The sequence below is a fragment of the Myripristis murdjan genome, chromosome 11 (genome assembly GCF_902150065.1).
Source record: "Myripristis murdjan chromosome 11, fMyrMur1.1, whole genome shotgun sequence".
NCBI lineage: Eukaryota > Metazoa > Chordata > Actinopteri > Holocentriformes > Holocentridae > Myripristis > Myripristis murdjan.
In genome coordinates, this window is record NC_043990.1 from 18,136,398 (window position 1) to 18,154,181 (window position 17,784).

The 17,784-nt window shown below is 43.6% G+C and overlaps 1 protein-coding gene across 2 annotated transcripts in view; it reads right to left on the reverse strand.

Annotated features, from left to right (window-relative positions):
* Window positions 1–548: 548 nt before the first annotated feature.
* Window positions 549–17,784, reverse strand: part of tinagl1 (tubulointerstitial nephritis antigen-like 1) — a 30,636-nt gene continuing 13,400 nt past the window's right edge. The window contains exons 3-11 of one of the 2 annotated variants that reach the window (XM_030064233.1): window positions 15,675–15,767; window positions 15,432–15,546; window positions 12,330–12,456; window positions 11,855–12,005; window positions 11,560–11,746; window positions 10,172–10,217; window positions 8,651–8,774; window positions 4,376–4,421; window positions 549–4,008 (exon numbers count right to left, since the gene is read on the reverse strand). In XM_030064233.1, the coding sequence (XP_029920093.1) occupies window positions 3,841–4,008; window positions 4,376–4,421; window positions 8,651–8,774; window positions 10,172–10,217; window positions 11,560–11,746; window positions 11,855–12,005; window positions 12,330–12,456; window positions 15,432–15,546; window positions 15,675–15,767 (1,057 nt within the window). In that variant the 3' untranslated portion in view covers window positions 549–3,840. The remainder of the gene's footprint in view (window positions 4,009–4,375; window positions 4,422–8,650; window positions 8,775–10,171; window positions 10,218–11,559; window positions 11,747–11,854; window positions 12,006–12,329; window positions 12,457–15,431; window positions 15,547–15,674; window positions 15,768–17,784) is intronic. The other variant, XM_030064232.1, reaches the window with a different exon arrangement.

Here is a 17,784-nt window from a genome sequence, read left to right on the forward strand (position 1 = left end):
ACGCACACATGTAAAATCCAGACTCCCTGTCGCTCTCTCTTTTTCTTTTACATTTGTCCATACACAAAACAGACAACAGGAGCACACACAATGGGAGCACCGCCATCACAGGTGTGTGTGTGAGTGTGTGAATGTGTGTGTTGTGTGCGTCCATGCATATTTATGAGCACGAGTGTATGCTCATTGGTCCGTTTTCCTACTGACTGATGGTCAGAGTTATTGCTCTCGGCGATGGAAGAGTAAGCTGACACTGCATGGTCTTAAACAAACTATCCTCATCCCACCCTGCCCCGTCCCATGGGTCTGAACGGCCTATACCCCACCCCTCCCTGTCTGGCCCCCTGATCCCCAGAGCACTGTGCCAAAAGCCCCTGATATTACATACCTGAGTCTGAGCTTCACTACCAGCTAGCAGCTTCATACACACCATAACAGGCAACATTTTCTGATTTTCTTGCCTATTTTTCTTTTCTTTTCTTTTTTTTAAGCCGAACATGATACAGGTTTTAGTTTTTCAGGTTATAATGATGGCTATGAGACAGCGTGTATTTGGAAAGACTTTATTGTGCCTCACAGGTGAACACTACTGTGGTTTTGCATTTAGTGCACACAATACAAGAGACAGAGAGATAATAAAACATTGCACAGGAGACAAAGGAGAATAAAAGTATATAATTTACACATCTTGTCATAAATAAAAGTCTACACATCAGTGAGTATGGAGTGGTTCATTTGCCATAAAATACACAACTTCTGAGTGGGGTTTCTGCTGCAGCTTTGGGGGTGTTTTTGAAGGAGACGTTATGGAGCTGGAGAAAATTGTTTGGTTGAAAGGGTTCCATAAATTTCCATGGAAAAGGACTGGCTTTCCCAAATTATCTTTGTGATTAGGGTGTCCTTTTTCCCTTGTAAGACATTAGGTAAAGATAATTATAATGTTAACTGGCTCCATTAAAATGTGGCTCATTTTTTTTTTTTTTTTTTACTCTAAGATGTCTTGAGAAGGTTCGCTGCACCTTTTGTCCGCACATTCTGTGTCACGCTATAGCACCTTGTCCAAAACTAACAATGCACCTGAAGGGCATAAATCAGACATAGGCATAAGAAATGGACATTTAAGTAAACAATCTGCGGTCAACAGAAAAAAAAAGACACTGAAATGATTCAAGCTTTGGTCAGATTCCACTCCTTTCTTCTGCATGAATGATTCAGTTGCCCGTCTCGCTCAGGCCATTGATCCACTCTGTCTATAACTGGTTTATCCCTGTGAGGACAGCGCTCTCTGGATGACTGCACGGGAAAAGGGACATTCCAATAGATTCTGACTCTAAATACTGTACTTCAACACCTAAGAGCGATCTAGCTTAATGTTAATGCTTCCCAACTCCACTGGCTAAAATTTGCCTAAAATGTTAAGAGACAAAAAGAAAGTATTAAGTGTGCTGGCACTTGAAATGTAGATCAATTTGAGAACTAAGTCGTGTCCATTAGTCTTTTTCTCTCCTGTATAGGAGCTATAGCAACTCGCCCACAGATAAAAATTTAGAGGAGTTGAAGATCATCTTTCCTCTGTTAACATCACACCTCCTTCAGGCTGCAGGGTAAACGGCTGTCTCCTCACTTCAGTCTCCCTTAATCACCTCCATCCTCACATCCTCCTTTCTGCATTGGGTTTCCTTGTTGACCTGTATTGCATCTTATTTCACGGGTCCATTCTTTCAACCATCCTGTGCTTTTGCTCCCTTTGAAATGAAACTAAAACTTAGTCCATTGCATGGTTGACATGCAATAACGTTAATCATCTATAGCCCCTTTACCACATTGTACAATGCTTGTCCGTCTGGACACCCCTCTTTGCTTTTATGTTCATCTGCCTTTCCTTGCCTGAAGGAGATGGTTTTGGGACCTTTAATATTATGGGACACGATGATATAAAAGGCCTTTTGAAGTTACACGCTGGGTTGTAATTTAAGGCAAGTGATAAAGATGTGCAACGCATTTCTTTTCAAGTGAGGCGCTGCTGGAAAAGATCTGAAAATCCAACTATTAGCCCGCAATAAATTGAAAATGAGACACCATAAACCCTTGTGGTAGGAAAGATAGACACAAGGCTGATAAATTGGAACATGTTAAGTTTCCAGAGCAAACACAATAAAAAAAGGAGCACCTAAACAAGCCATAAAACTCATCCGTAACCTGTGTGATTTGAAGCTGTGGTTCCAACCGTAGCTGGAAATGGCTTTACTTGTTTATTGCATAATAACTGTTCATCAGACCAAAGATTCTGCAATGAGATAGCATTGATCAGACTTTGGCAGCAGAATCCGCCCTCCTGCTCCTTGCTGTAGCCAGACAGTAATGAAGTCATACATGCACTTTGTAAAAGTACAGGCAGAACACCCTCCAAAGTAACTGCACAGACAGGCTGATGAGTGTGTTATGAAAGATACTACATATATCTCAAAACAAGTAATAAAATAAAGATTAAAGAATAACTGCAACAACAAATAACATCTTTAGCTCAAATTTGTAACAGTGTACACAGAACGGAGCAAATTAAGACGACTATTCACAAACACTATCTTTTTCAGTGACCAAAACAGCACTGTTTCTTTAAGGCGTTAAGACCCCAAAGATTGCCATTGTTTACAATCTTTTCAACCTCTGAATTCATTGTTGTTTTGCTTTGAAAATGAGATGGTGCAGTCAGCTATGGCAGCACGGTCAGCCGATTCAGCCTGTTTCATTCTTGAAGAATTTGATTTTTCAAAATTTTGTGCTGCTCACCTTTACCACGGAGTTTGCTTCGAGATTTAGAGGTATTTTCAAGAATCTGGCTTTTTAATCATTGGTAGTGGTCGGTGGTATTATAAATCACCCTAACCCCCCCGCACCCCGCACCCCCGTCCCCGAAATCAAAGTTCACTATAATCTCATCACCCGTCATCCTACTCTCAGCCAAATCCCCTACCATTTCCAGTGTAAGATTCTGCTTTATTGGAATGTGTGAGCAACTAACCTGCCTGTTGCTGCTACTTTTCTACAAGTGTCTTCTCTACAAGTGAGGAAATTAGCCGACTGTGCATGTGTGCAGCCTTATATATCTGTATATCTGTGGTCTACCTGTGATATATTATTTTGTTACACAATTCGAGTCACTGTGTCTTTGTGAAAGGGAAAAATCCCCGTTTGTTGTGTAGATAATCTGCCTCTGCCTCTCTGATTTCCTCTTTATCAAACCGTCCCTCTGGTTTTGGCTTCAACAAATCAGATTACAAATTTAGAACTAGAGAAGACTCAAGTATCAGTTTGACACAGGAGGACAAAGAAGAATGAAAAGATCAGATTGAGCTACTGTATTCCTTCTGTCGTCATCAAACTGTGACATGAACATGTCTCACCGGATACTATGCTGAGGATTCTGGGAAGTGTGGTCTTTGGAACAGTACAGTCCTGAGGTGCCTCATGTGGCATCTTGATGCCAGGCAAGGCAACGTAAAAGAGCTATAGCTTAGTTGAGGTTTGTGTTTGTTTTTTTAAACTTTTTGGTGCCATAAACCTTGAGTTATAGGGAAAGTGGGGTTTGTTGGTCTTCTAAAAAGGGCTAAAGTGGGTCGGGAAAAGGGGTTTGGGGTAGTTGAGTTGGAACCCCCAGAGTGAGGCGTACAGGGAGAAGGAGTGGGGGCTCTGAGGTTGATTTTGCGGCTTTCCCAGCCAGCTTAGCAGAGAAGGAGATATGAGGAAGTTGTAGGAGTGTCGGTGTGGTTCTCCTCTGGGGTGAAGGGCAAATGGGTGGGATGAGAACAAGGGTCTTGGTGGGGCTTGGCTTCTGCACTGTCTCTACTTGCGTCGGCGGTGATGGTGGTGATGGTGGTTGTGCATGTCCTCCATAGTGACTCTACCCCACACACCAATCACAAATCTTTCAATCTCGCACTCGTTGTCCCCGCGGGCGATACGGAAGAAGCCGTTCTCCCCCCAGTTCTTTCCCCAGGAGTTGGCAGCAATCTGAAGAAAAAAATCACAACAATGAATCAGTGATTGAATGTAATGAAACAATGATTCAATTCAGTACCCTTATCCAATATCTTATACCATTTTATTACCACAGTAACGTAGGACTATTTCTTCTGAAATTTGATAAAATCAGACAAGAGTTATTTTATTTTAACATTATTTATTCTAAAAAAAAATCCTTTCGATTCAAAGAATTTCATATTGATCCAGGCAAAAGTCAGAGCGATAAATTTGACTGATTTCTTTTTGCAGATCGATCAAGCTGAGTCTGCAAAAACTATAACTGACGCATGAATGCTTACACCCCTAATATACGTGTATATGAACATAAAGCTATTTAGGCAAAAACAGGACTTACCCAGAATTTTCTTGGTGATCCATCAAAGTTTCTCTCCTCTCCCCACCTGGTGCAAAAAGCCAAGATGATGGTTAGTCAACATGTTTGACCAGGAAGAGCCAAACAACAAGTTGCACAACTGTTTTTGAAGAGTGGGTGTGCTCCAGCAATATATCATCATATGAATGTAAACACTGAGGGACGGAGTTCACCTAGGACATACTTGGCATTGCTGATAGGGAAAGGCAGGAAGAGCTATAAGTAGTGTCAAGTGAAACAAACATCTTTCATCTCATTTACAACATCCTGAAAACAGAGTCTTATTTATGGCTGATCACACACACACCCTATTTCAGACACACACACGCACAAACTCCTACATCATTCCAATCCACAGAACACGGAATTCCCCTTTTCCTCTGCCACTTCCTGAGTCCAGACAAGAAACAGGAAGGAGAGGCTCGGCGAGGGAGGACGTGAACGCCGCCTCATTCCTGCCATCTCACCGAACGCTCAAGACAAAACCTCTCGCACATGTAAACACGCAAATCTGCATCATAACTTGGAGCTCTATCTTCACCCTTCCTCCAGCAGCAAACTGTGTTCTCAGAAAGCGTTGGCAAAAGCCCATAAATTCCCACCGTGCACTTTGGTCTTAACTGTCAGTTGCCAATTTTTGGACGCCTGGCGTTTCTGCTATTCCTGATGAAAACGTCAATTCCCATCCTGTTTGTGCGCTCGAGGCCTTCAGTTTCCCAAGAGCCTCCCAGTGGCCAATCGCTTGTTATCTTTTATAAGAGAAAGGAATGCTGGGAAATAGAGCGGTTTGTTTCGGACGCTGCCAACTCAGTAGCCTGCCACTACTGTCAATACTGCCAACTTTCAATCAGCAAGTGTCTTTATTAGCGGAGTGGAGTCAGACGTCACACACACATAAAAAACAGCTGAATAAACATTAACAAGCCATTTAAAACCTGAAGTGGACTGGAGAGAGGGGAGATGAACAGGGGTAGTGGGAGTGTGTCTGTGTCTGTGTGTTTTCACATGTGTGTACATACACATATGTATCTGTGTGTATGTGTCCACATGCATGCCTGCCTGCATCCATATTTATTCATATGGACACAGCCAGACAGAATCGGACCACTGCTGATCTCTTATCTAGCCCCCAGTCGGCTCAGTTGCTCGCTTTGGGACAATGATGGGCATACCGCTGCGCCCATGTGCCCCGCCCTTCCCCAACGCCCCTCACCCCACCCCTGACCTCCTCTCCGGGGGCCTGATCCCCCTCTCTCTGTCCAGTGCAGTCAGGATCAGCAGCCCAGACAATGCCCTTTCCACCACAGTGGACCTCAATACTCTTTCCACAAACTTTCCCAGGCCCTGGGCTTAAAGGAACGCACCGCATCGGGATTTGGCCTGTGTAAACACACTGATGTCTGCGGCTGACAGGTTGGCCCCCCTCCTGCCTTTGCTCCATCCCTCTCTCCCTGCTGCAGTCCATCCCGAATTTCATGCCACTGATGCCTCGCCATCACCCACTAGAACCACGGCATCCGTTAAAGAAGGCAAAGTGCACGGCGTTCAGGGAAGGATAGGTATTATCATCCACATCCTCATTCTGAGAATCACTGACACTGTAAGTCACCCTGTTTAAGGAAGTCCAGCTATTAGTTTTTGCCACCAGGATGACTGATTGCTGAAAATGTTATCACTTCCCTCACTGTAGAGCTCCACATACCTCCAGCTGGCAGGGAGCGCTGCTGTCCAGTACACATATACAAGGCTACTGGATAATCTTCTTCAACAACTGAATTTACAACGTGACTCATTTCAGCACAACACAAATAGTGGTGATTGAATAATTATCACGACATTTCAGTAATATTATCCCTCCTGATACTTTTTTAGCAGTGCTCAGAAACTATTGGCAACCAGTCCTCTGCCATGGTCAAGTCATGTCGGAGGAAGCAAGAGAACGAGATTTTGTTGGTTCAGCTGCAGATAATTCTTGCTTTTTTGACAATGTTTTTTATTGTATCTGAGAGTCTTTGTCTGTGTGTGTACAGAGGCATCTGATGCTCTACAGTGAAGTAATTGATGCGGTTTTCAACACAATCAGTCATCATGCTGACAAAAATCAGGCAGTGACCTACCATGCCTGTACAGATACAATTACAACCCACAGAGAGTCATCATGTAAATATGCATTAATATTTTTGCATAAAATGAAGACACTCCAGAGCAGTGTTTACTTGTCAGTGGATCATCACCAAGTATGTGACTTAAACAAGCTGTAAACACATAAAGCATAGGGTCCTACAGGTTAAAGACCTGTAGGTCCCTGTAAGATTTAATGTAAACACACCTATGCAGGCCTCATAACTCACTTTCAAAAATACAAACAAACAGCAATTCGGTGGATTCAATTAAAAGAATGTCATGAATAAGCCATACAAAATACACAAAAGAGGACAGGAAGAGCCTAGGATCCCCCGCACATGAGCTGTGTTTCTCTTGATCGACAGCCAATCAGATAAGAGCAGAGAAACCGCCTCCATCACTCCCCTGTCTGGAGCTGCTTTTATTCCTCTGACACTGTTGTTCAAGACCCAGACAAGCTCAGACCCCCAGCTACACTTTTTCTTCTCATAGATTTTCAGTTAAGAGACGGGCAGACAACCCAAACAAGGAGACAGAGACAGAAACATACACATACACACGCACACACACGTATATACCAAACAACACATTCCATAGCCCCTGTAACAGACCCATTATAGGGTAGCTGCTCATTTTTCTCATTTAGAAAGTGAGACTAGTGAGCTGCACCATATCATTGACATAGCAGAGCCACTACAAAACCAGCTGGATGACTCGCAGAAAAGTCGAAAGTATGTTTATGACTATAGATGGGGCAAAAACCTCTCCTGGCCTCATTTGGCCCTTCAAACTGCACATAAAGTGAGCAGGCAACCACCCGTCTGAGGCCAGACTAAAAGATATTGAGATTACTTTGGCCTAGATATGGACCAGAGGGAGATGAAGGAGATAGTTAGGCAGCTAGTTGAGGAGTGATGACTCGGAGAACAAAGTGATGGGGCAGGAAAGCTGGGAAAAGGGGAAAAGAGAGAGAAGGGTTTGAGGTTTAGGGGGGCTCCACAGAGACAGGGGTGGGGGGGGGGGGGCAGGTGATCCAGGTGTGTCTGTCGTCTGCCCGCCCACATACTTGTGGTCGCCAAAGCTGCTGCATCGGGTAGGAAGGGGGAGGGGGTCGGTGTCTGGGCAGACAGAGGTGTGGAGCCAAGGTGTGTCTGCACAAGCAACAGACTGGGAGGAGAGCTTACTCACTCACACACACACACACACACACACACACACACACACACACACACACACACACACTTATCGATGTGTGTTTGCACACACACGCACCCAGCTATGAGTGTGGCTTGGATGGGGCCTGCAAATTCAAGCCTGATACCAACTAAAACCTGGTTCCTTCCTGATAAACCACATTCTGCAGAGATGGCAAGGTCTGCCCACAAAAATCTAAAGGAATCTAGACTAAAGGAACAGTTCACTCAGAAATGAAAATGACAACCTGCAAGAGTTCAGCATCCAGGAAAAGCATACACTTTAACCATTTACATAATTTACATACATCTTTGCTTAGAGAAACCAATATCCAGATAATTACAGTAATCCTATAGAAATTCAACCTCTCTGTCACACTACTTATTGTTGTATGCCTCGAACATTCAAATCAAAATCATCTGTAAAAAACAGAATGGTGTGGCTTCTTTAAGTCGGCAGGTGTTTCTACCAGTAAAAAGCAACAAAACGTTGTTGACTGCCTACAAGGACAGGTGCGTTCCATTTAAACCCCCGGCTCTTCTCCTGCTCACTTCCCCCCAATCTCCAAGTGGCCTCTTTGTTTCATCTCCAGAGGGGACACACAGCTAAAATTTTCATTTTTGCTCCTTTAACAACAGCAGGAAGATGCAATTCTGTCATCTGCATCATTGTTTGTGTACAACTTCAGTGGAATCAAAGGTTTCTTTGTCAGATACCAGGCCATTAAATTCTGGCAGAACTTAAAAAAAAAAAAGTGGTTTCCACCCAGCTCTAACCCTGTGTGTCACATCAGGTCCAGTCAGGTTTTGGCAAAGGATAAAACCTCTACTGGGGCAGGGCTGCTATGACTAATAGGTCTATGGTTTCAACATCTAAAATTAAAGCAAGAAAACAAAGGCATGATATTAAACAAAATGCAAGATAATACTGGTAACTCACCCAATGATCCTGACAGAGTGTGTGCCATGTTTGCGGTATTGTGGAGGTTTGGTGAAGCTGACATCTGTGTGTTTGTAGATCCCACTCTTATAGACAAAGAAGTCCTCATGGACCTCCATAATCGCTGCAAGAGCAAACAAGCAGACGGAATTAATAGGCGGATATGACATGCATGCACACACACACACACATACACACACACACAGTGTGAGTCTCCATTATAAAGGCTGCTGAATCTATCATGAGCAATCAAGATAAAAATCTTACTCAAAGGCCAATTCATCTAAAAGTAATTTCCTAATTTCACCATGCACACAAATTCCAATTTCCACTCTGACTAACACACACCCAGACATCAGAGAGGCCAGCTGGGAAACTGCAGGCCAGTTGAAATTCTGTGTATGCGCATGTGTGATTGTGTATGGTGTGAGTGTTTGAGCTGCAAAGCTGAACTCCCCGTGACTTTCTCATTCCAGCCCAGTGGGAACAATTCTCCGGATATGTAGCTCAGAAATTCCCTCCCTTGGAGGTCTACCTGCTCTGAAACCAGAGTTATCTAGCTGTCAAGAAGATGTAAACAAATCTGTATAATACACAATGCATAAGCGCACACACACACACACACACACACACACACACACACACACACACACACACACATACACACACACACAAACAGGAACACACACACACACACACACACCTCCAGAGAAAAATTCAAAGGAAACTTGACATGAAGCCAATAAGTCTTCCTGGTCTGCCTAACAATACAGCCTGGCACTAGGTCATAAGAACAGCCCTGTGTAGCCACACACACACACACACACACACACACACACACACACACACACACACGTGATTTTGCTGTAAGTATTCTTGACAGTGGTCCAGATGGGCAGCAGACAGAGAAGCTGCCCGCTCATAAAAGAAGGTCAGTTCAACCATAAAGACATGAAGGCTCATCATTTTCGTCCAGGTGACTGGGGTGAGAGTTGAAAGCCCGGACGAAACCGTCAGGATGACAAGGTCAAACATGAGATCATCTGAGGTCAGATGTCCTGTTCGGGGCCTTGTGGAGCACGTGTTTGGAATAGCTGTGTGTTGTGTGGGGTGAGGGGGCTAGCTTGATGCTGTTTAAATTTTAGAAATAACACTCACTTGGGAGGAAGTGCTAACTTCAAAAAATACATTTCACTGTACCGCCCCACTTGTTTCCAATATAGTTTCACTGGTTTCTCAGTGAACAAGTGTAAATATGCTGAAATAGGGCAGAATAAGGAAGATCAGTCCCCTAGCATCAAGAAAACACCACTTGATTTAAAAGAAATACTGGAAACAAGATGATTAGCATTGGAAAAAATTGGGTTTTTTGTGTTTGTTTTAAGAACAACAGAATTATATGATTTAATATGACACTAACTTACTCGCTAAAATGAACATTTTTGCAGTGTTTTTGAAGTTTCTTTAAGACAGAGCACACACACACATAGATGGACAAACTTATCTGCACACATAATTTACCTTGCACAGGACCATTATCCATAATCTCCTTCATAATCTCCTTTTCCTAAAAACAAGAGAGGACAGACGGACAGAATGATTATTACGTATCACTAAAGGAAAAAGAGAGAATGAAAGCAAATCCCTGGATGTTTGAAGTCAATAACAAGATACACTACAGCGGGACCCCCCTGCCTTTAATGCTTGGCTTATTGACTTCACAAGCCACCAGGAGACAGAAACAACAGACTGTAATGATTTTGAGGAGCATTAGCTGTCATTTAGAGTGATGGATGACGGGTGATACGCCACATGTTGGCTGCAGCTAAGTGCAGGATGCGAGATACAAGTAGCTGCATGCAGAGATGGCTTCTGGAAGCTGTTTCAGTGACTGCTAAATGATAAACGTGTGCACACACACACGTACACACACATTTTCTTGGAACAATAGAGGCAAATAAGGGGATACAGATTTGCTTTTTCCATGAAACGAAGTAACCAGAAACCTAGTGCAAGGTAATTCCATCTAAATTTAGCTCACCAGGCTCTCTGATTGCAAAATAACTCAATTGTGAGGTCAAGTTTGCCCTATATCACTTCTCAGCTAGTGTAATTGTTTTCTGTGATCCTAATATGAATTACTAAATGTAGCACATAGTCAACTGAAAAAAAGATGAAGAAGAAAGACATTTAAGGGAAAAAAAGTTCTCTTGATTTTGAGATTACGCAAACACAATTTTGATGTTGAAGTGGTCTTAATAGTTGAGTGGTATACTCTATAATAATACCACTATTTAAACTGCATTCTGTAAATTACAGTAAGTTGCAAGAATGAATTAAATACACCTAGTCGAATGGAGTTTCATGGTACATCTTGTATAATGACAATAAAGATTTCCATTGCATAATCTGCAAAGTTTTACAATTTGGAGACAAATTTCCCCATGCGGCCCACTGCCTGGAGCAGCACAAAGGGCACAACATGCAGATTAAAGTACAACTGTTTGACCTCTTATCCCACATGGCTTCTGTGGGGAGCCGCCGTCCAACACCTGACTAAATCCTGGATGTTTCCATGATCATTCACAAGGGAGTCAGGTATGCGTGAGGAAAGTGTGCAAAAAAACATACTGAGACAAACACGTGAGAGAGATTATGGTCTTCCATAGCACAAGGAATTCAGACAAATGTACAGCTGGCTTATGCAAGCTGCCTTGTTTGCCGGAGATTAAAGAGCATGTTAAACATACTCCATGTTAGGGAGGTATGCTCCATATAGGGCTTTATTTGGTATGTGCGTTTCCACATATGAAGGCATGTGAGAGTCGAAACCTGTGATTGCATGCATGCATCTGTGCTTGTGCTTTCCTGTTCATTTTTTTTTACATGCGTTTCTGTGTGTCACATACGTTGGATGAGAGCCTGTAGGGCGGTGTGGACTGGTAGATGTCGTTGTGGTAGTTGTGTGTGTTGGGACAGCGCTGCGTCGCTTGCCTCTTCCCTCGGCCAATGGAGCGACTCTGCATCATGCAGCGTCCCACATCTGCCGGAGTTTGCTGTGGGGGCAGGAATGGGTAACAATCCTCTGTCACCACTCTGAGGGAGGAGGAGAGACGGACTGAACCTTTAAAAAGTTCATGGCCAAAATCACATTTGCATTGATTCAGTATTGGTTTTATAAATTTTTCAAGGGAATGTGTTTACCCTCTGCGCCTGAGGTACCACCAGGCCCCGTCAACACGGCCCCCGGCACAGCCCCCCTGGTTGCGGGTGTCACAGGAAATTAGGTTCTGCGGGGACAACTGAGGCGTCATGTGACCCATGGACTGGATGGAGATTCGGTCCGATGCCACCGCTAGTGAACACATACACACACAGTTAGGAATGGGAGGTGGATATTACAAAGTTTTCATGCTGAGCGGATGTATTCATTTTTGTAAGTCAAGTGTTACTTGAATAATACTTGTTCTTTGAAGCAATCCAAATATTTTACCCTCTAAAGGACTTAAGATAGCAACAACTTCAGTGCTAACACAACTTTACTTAACTTTACTTCATTCAGAAGTATTGAACTTTTCTCTTTTTTTATCCAGTTCTTTCCCTGTACATCTCATAGTAATTTCCTGTCTTTTCCCTGTATTTTGGGGGCTCTTCCCTCTATTTTCCCCATAATTTCTACCTGCAGTTGAGAAGGCCCAGGAGGCAGCACAGTTGCCCTGGTCCAGCGGTTCATGGATCTTCCCTGGCCACTTCTCGGCTGCACTGAAGTGGAGGGGCAAATGGTCATCCTGGGGATCCATGTTCATCTGATGAAAGGAAAGAGGGAGTAAAGGTTAGAGGGACGGAGGGAAAAAGGCTTTGAGGCTGCTTCAGTGCAACTGAGAATATGGAAGACATTTGCGTCTCATCAAAATCCAAGTCAAGTCAAGTCAAGTTTATTTGTATAGCATTTGATCACTGTTCCAGCCTCAAAGGGCTTCCCAGCGCCCACATTATGGAAACAACGAATGAAAGCGACAATGTTCTGAATAAAAACAATTATTATCCTAACTGATGACACAATCTCACACAGGGATCTGAAAAGGAGGACAACAGGGCTTCAGGCCTCCCAAGTGTCAGCAGGGGGACTTTTCAATTCTGCGATGACGGTGGCATAAGGCAGCGTAATTGTTTGCCCACAACAGAACACAAAAGCACTGGCTTCAATTAAAATGCTTGCAGACGGCTTTTTATGGCGAGTTTGGATCACGGGCAGATTACATAAGTCTGCAAAGCAACTTTCCGGTAGAAGGGACTTATTTACTGGCGATTAGGTCCATTTGGCCCGGTGTCAATCTCTCAAGCTGCAGAATAGACAGGAACCTTTGATCCTAGTCCACTCCATGAAGACCATGCGGCCGATTGGTTACATCAGTGTGAGCGCCTGGAAGAAGAGTAAGTCTAATCCCTAATATGGACACAGTGAACTCAGTGGACTCCTAGTCTGAATGCAGAATCCACATCCACTGTGCTGTGACAGCAAACCTTCACTCTCGTGATATACCAGGGATGTGAGCACATATTCAGCCACCTGCACTTCTTAGATACTTAGATGTGTATTGGTGATTCTTAGCCTTCTTACTTTGCACAGATTTTGAGAATTCATGATTGTCTAATTGGGGCACTTGATGAATGAGTTTTTTTCCCTATTTTTTGTGTATGCTTTATCATAATATTTAATGTTTTTTGTGTATTTTGCTTTATAATATGATGGCATTTAAGTGCCCTCTATGGCCTTTTTCAGACCTGCTTTGAGGTTTATGGTATAATGGCTTTAGACATCCTTATGATGTTACCGACGTATAAATTTCAATGGCCTTAATACTTCTTTGCACATTTCTGATTGAGGTGATGTGTTGTTTTTATCCTGAAGAAGGTATTATGTTGATATTTGACAAAATAAATAATTGTGCCTCAGAGTTATCAGTGTGTGGCTTCCCTCTCCTCCTTCGTAATATATTCTTTCATCCATATGGCTCTAGTTAGTTTTTTTCTGTTCAGATCACGAGATACGGCGTGTGTGATTCAAGATCGCTGGTTTCTGTTTAATTGACTTTCCCTGTCTTCCACAAATAGCCTGACTGCGTGCGTTGCATTCCCAGCCTGTAGGTATTCACAGCGCAGACGGCCACCTGATACATAACTAAGGAATGTGCTGCTGAGAGATGATGTGCTGCTGTTGGGGGGTCAGAGTCCAAGCACGAACACACCTTGCCCCGACACCTGACCTGGTGAAGTCTGGAGTGATAAAAGGGGACAAATGGCGGCATTCCAGAGATCAAAGTGTGTGTGTGTGCTGCAAAGAAAGAGTGCGTGCCAAATGTGAAAATCATATAGGCAATTACAATTTCATTCACAGATTCACACTTCTGTGTTCTCTCATATGAACTCACTGATAGACAAAGAAGGGGAAATGGAGTGAGAGAGAGATTTATGAATGAGCTGCAGCACTCTGATCTGGTTCCTGGCACAGGTAGGGACACGCTGACGGTGGAAGGAAGAGGGGGAGGCGTGAGGGTTCGGGTGGGAGAAGTCGTGGAATGTCGGGAGCAGTATAGGGGGATGGTGGGAAGGTGGAAGTGTGGATGGGATGGCAAAAGGGGGAGGAGGAGGGGGCGATGGTGGTGGTGGTTGGGAGGGTGCAGACTGAGGTGGAGATTGCTCTTTCTTCTCCAGCCACCATCCCCTTCCATCTCCTCTGTCTGATGTTGTGGTTCCGTCTTATGTAATCTGTCTGGGTAAAATGTAAACAAAGACTAAACGGATAAGAGCAGACCCAGCTACCAGACGGAGACGCCGTCACATACCAGCGGGCGGCTATAATTAACCCCAAAAATGTTTTGATCATGCGCTGCTCTGTTGTTACAGAACATTTTGAGCCCATTTATCGAAAATGCCTCACGTGTCACAACAAAATACAGGAGGGTTTCTGGAGAAGTGAAAAGTGGCAACATGACTGGAACAGTTTGAGAGCTTGTCTGTGTTCCCACCCTCTCACTTTCTCAAGATTCAGAGGCTTCCTCCCTCCATCAGTCCCCCAAATTCCCCGTACCGTACCCAGACCCCCTCTGCCGGTCTCCCACACTCACGTTTGGATACTGACAGAAATTCCTAAGCAGATATTGTTTATAATACATAAAATTCAATGATGGTTGTAAAGCAATATTGCTTTCACTAACTACCATCATATAGTTATCAATTTAACGGTTTTATTCCAAAATGCCACATCCACTATTTGATGACTTAAAATTAAATCAGATAGCTAGAAAGTTAAATCTTGATAAATTTCTTAGAGTGGATGTATTGCACCCCAGCTCGGTAACACTTTTGCATGTAAATCATTCATCACACCAGGATTAGACCGAGTTTAATTTATTTCTTCTCACTTTTAAAATACCCAGAAAGTAGCAGAATATCATGAGAACACTTAGTGAGGATCACACATTGGATTATTTTCCATTTCCTGCAGCTTTTCCACTAACAAAATGTAAGCTGATATGCTAGTTGAACCCCGTAGTAAAATTCTGTTTTTGCTCACCCTCCTCTACATGCAGGTCAGAGGTCAGGGTCATCTAATGAACAACATTCCTGAAGCTGGCTGGAATTTTGCTCAAGGGCACCTCAGCAGGGCAGATACTGACAAACATGAACCCGGGTCATCTTTAAGTTGCTGGACATTAACCACTGAGCCACCCTGGCACGCCAAGTCCCATGAATATGTTGGTATTTTTGAGGCTGTTACCTGGATCTCATTCATGTTCATAATAGTCCTGGAGGGTCTCTGGGTGCCCAAGCGGTAACGGATGCCCTCGTCCAGAGTCATGCCGTAGAACTGACTGTAGTTAGCTGCCCTCCACCTGACAGAAGGACGATGGAGGAGAACGGGTATGTGTGACTTTGTGCAATAAATAGCTGATTGTGGGCATCACAGAGTACATTTAGGTTACAGCGGGAGTGTCAGAGTGTGTGTATGTGTGTGTTTTACCCATAGTTTCCTCTGTTGACTGCATGAATCATGTCACTCTCAATCAGACAGGCGTACTGCTCACACTCCCAGCGCCCTGTGGTGCCACACGTACTGCAGGAGAGAGACACAGAGGGTGGGATTAAGTCAGGGGTGGAAAGTGGTTGCATACAGAAAGAGCAATAAGGTGCAGTATGAATGGAGAGGAAAGAGCGAGAGAAAAGACAATCAACACGCTGCTTTGCTTTCCATTCATTCACTCGTTTTACCTAAGTGTTAAGAAATGTAACTGCATTCATTCTTTTCCATATTTATGTTAAAATGAGCGGAGCCAAGAACTAAAACAGAAAGATCATCACAAATATGCAGAGGCACAGAGCAATTCCCCAAAGAGACGCTAAATGAGAGGAGAACTGGCAAAGAGGAGAGGGAGACGATGGAGTGAGGGAGTGAGAAAAAGAAAGAGAGAGAAAGACGAGAATGTGGCGGTGGTGGGTGGGGGGGTAAAGGAACATTCATCCATTTAAGGGTGCAGAATGCATAGCCATTTTTAGTCAGAAGAAACCAGAGGGACCGAGGAGGACAAGTTGATGGAGGAGATAAGGGAGCAGCATATTAATGATGACGTTCAGGTGTTTATTTTGGGTGTAGTCGAAAATAGAGCATTTGCACTCTGTGTGCTTTGTGATGAGTTACTGTGGAGCGTGTGTGTTCGTTTGTGTGTGTATGTGTGTGTGTGTGTGTGCACGCGCAGTCAGACAGAGCTAACAACTCGACACACAGATAAATCACTCTCATTGATTACAAACCATGAGACAGAACGTGGATGATAATGAACACTGTCACAGCTCAGTGACAAAGTCCTTTAGTCTTGTGTGGTAGAAGTCACCGCCTGGCTGAGTCATTGTTTCAAACAATACACTGAGCATCTCCAGATTATTATATCCATTATATTTATTTTTCATACAGTGACATACAAAAACAAAATACAAAAACCAAGTCCAGTCATGTACACTGCAAAAAACTCCATTTTAATTTATTTTGTCTCATGTTCGCTCTTAAAATCATGCCTTGTCTTGAAATTTAATTTGAAACTGAATGACTCGTTTTTTAGTGTATAAACTATTTATTTTATTCTATGGAAATGCTATAAGATTATAGCATAGTTATGGAGGATTTCCAAACACAGAATGATTAGGTGGAATTCCTCTTTCGTCACACTGAAGCTCCCATGTATCAGTTCTCACGTCCTCCCAGACGAGACTTCAGCAGACACACACTGTCCAGGCAGCACTGTATACTCTCATTCATAACCCCCAAGCACACACACACATACACACATACACACACACACACACATGCGCATACACACACAGACATAGGCATCCACAAATCCATCAGCACCTTGTCTTTTGGCCCTGGCAGAGGGTCAGACCAGTGACTGTCTGCCCCAGCGTCCCACAGAGGACCGTCCCGTCTGATGCCTTTGATTGGAGGAAACAGACAGCGACCTCTCACCTCTCCCTCCCCTTCAGGAGGAACCCAGGCACGCAGCAGGCCAAAAACACAAATAAATCCAAACAGTAATAGGCGAAAACACGCACACACACAAACAGGGACAAGCACACTGATGTACTGTGCGCCCTGGTGGAGGTACAGAGTGCGACTGAGGGTGAAATATGAGGGCTGTGAGTCAGTGGGAGGCCATATTTCACATTCCCCGTCACACTTCCCTATTAGAGGCACACACTCAACACCTCTGAGGCCATGCAAACAGACAGACAGCCTGACACACACACACACACACACACACACACACACACACACACACACACACACACACATACACACTTACAATTGCACTGTCCCACCATCTGCTCATGGTAGATGGGAAAAGGCTCATGTTGTGTGCGTTCCAATGAGTCTGTGTTCACATCGCATATTTTTACACACTTAACAAGCCATTTAGTCTCATATTCTGACTTAAAAATCTTAAAAAAAGATCATGAAATAATCCCAGTTATTTCCAGTGCAGTTTCACTTGTTTGAGGATTTTTTTCTGAGATCAAGAATAAATATGATGTAACAATGCAGAATAAGGCAGAATCAGTAAAATGACACCTGATTCAAC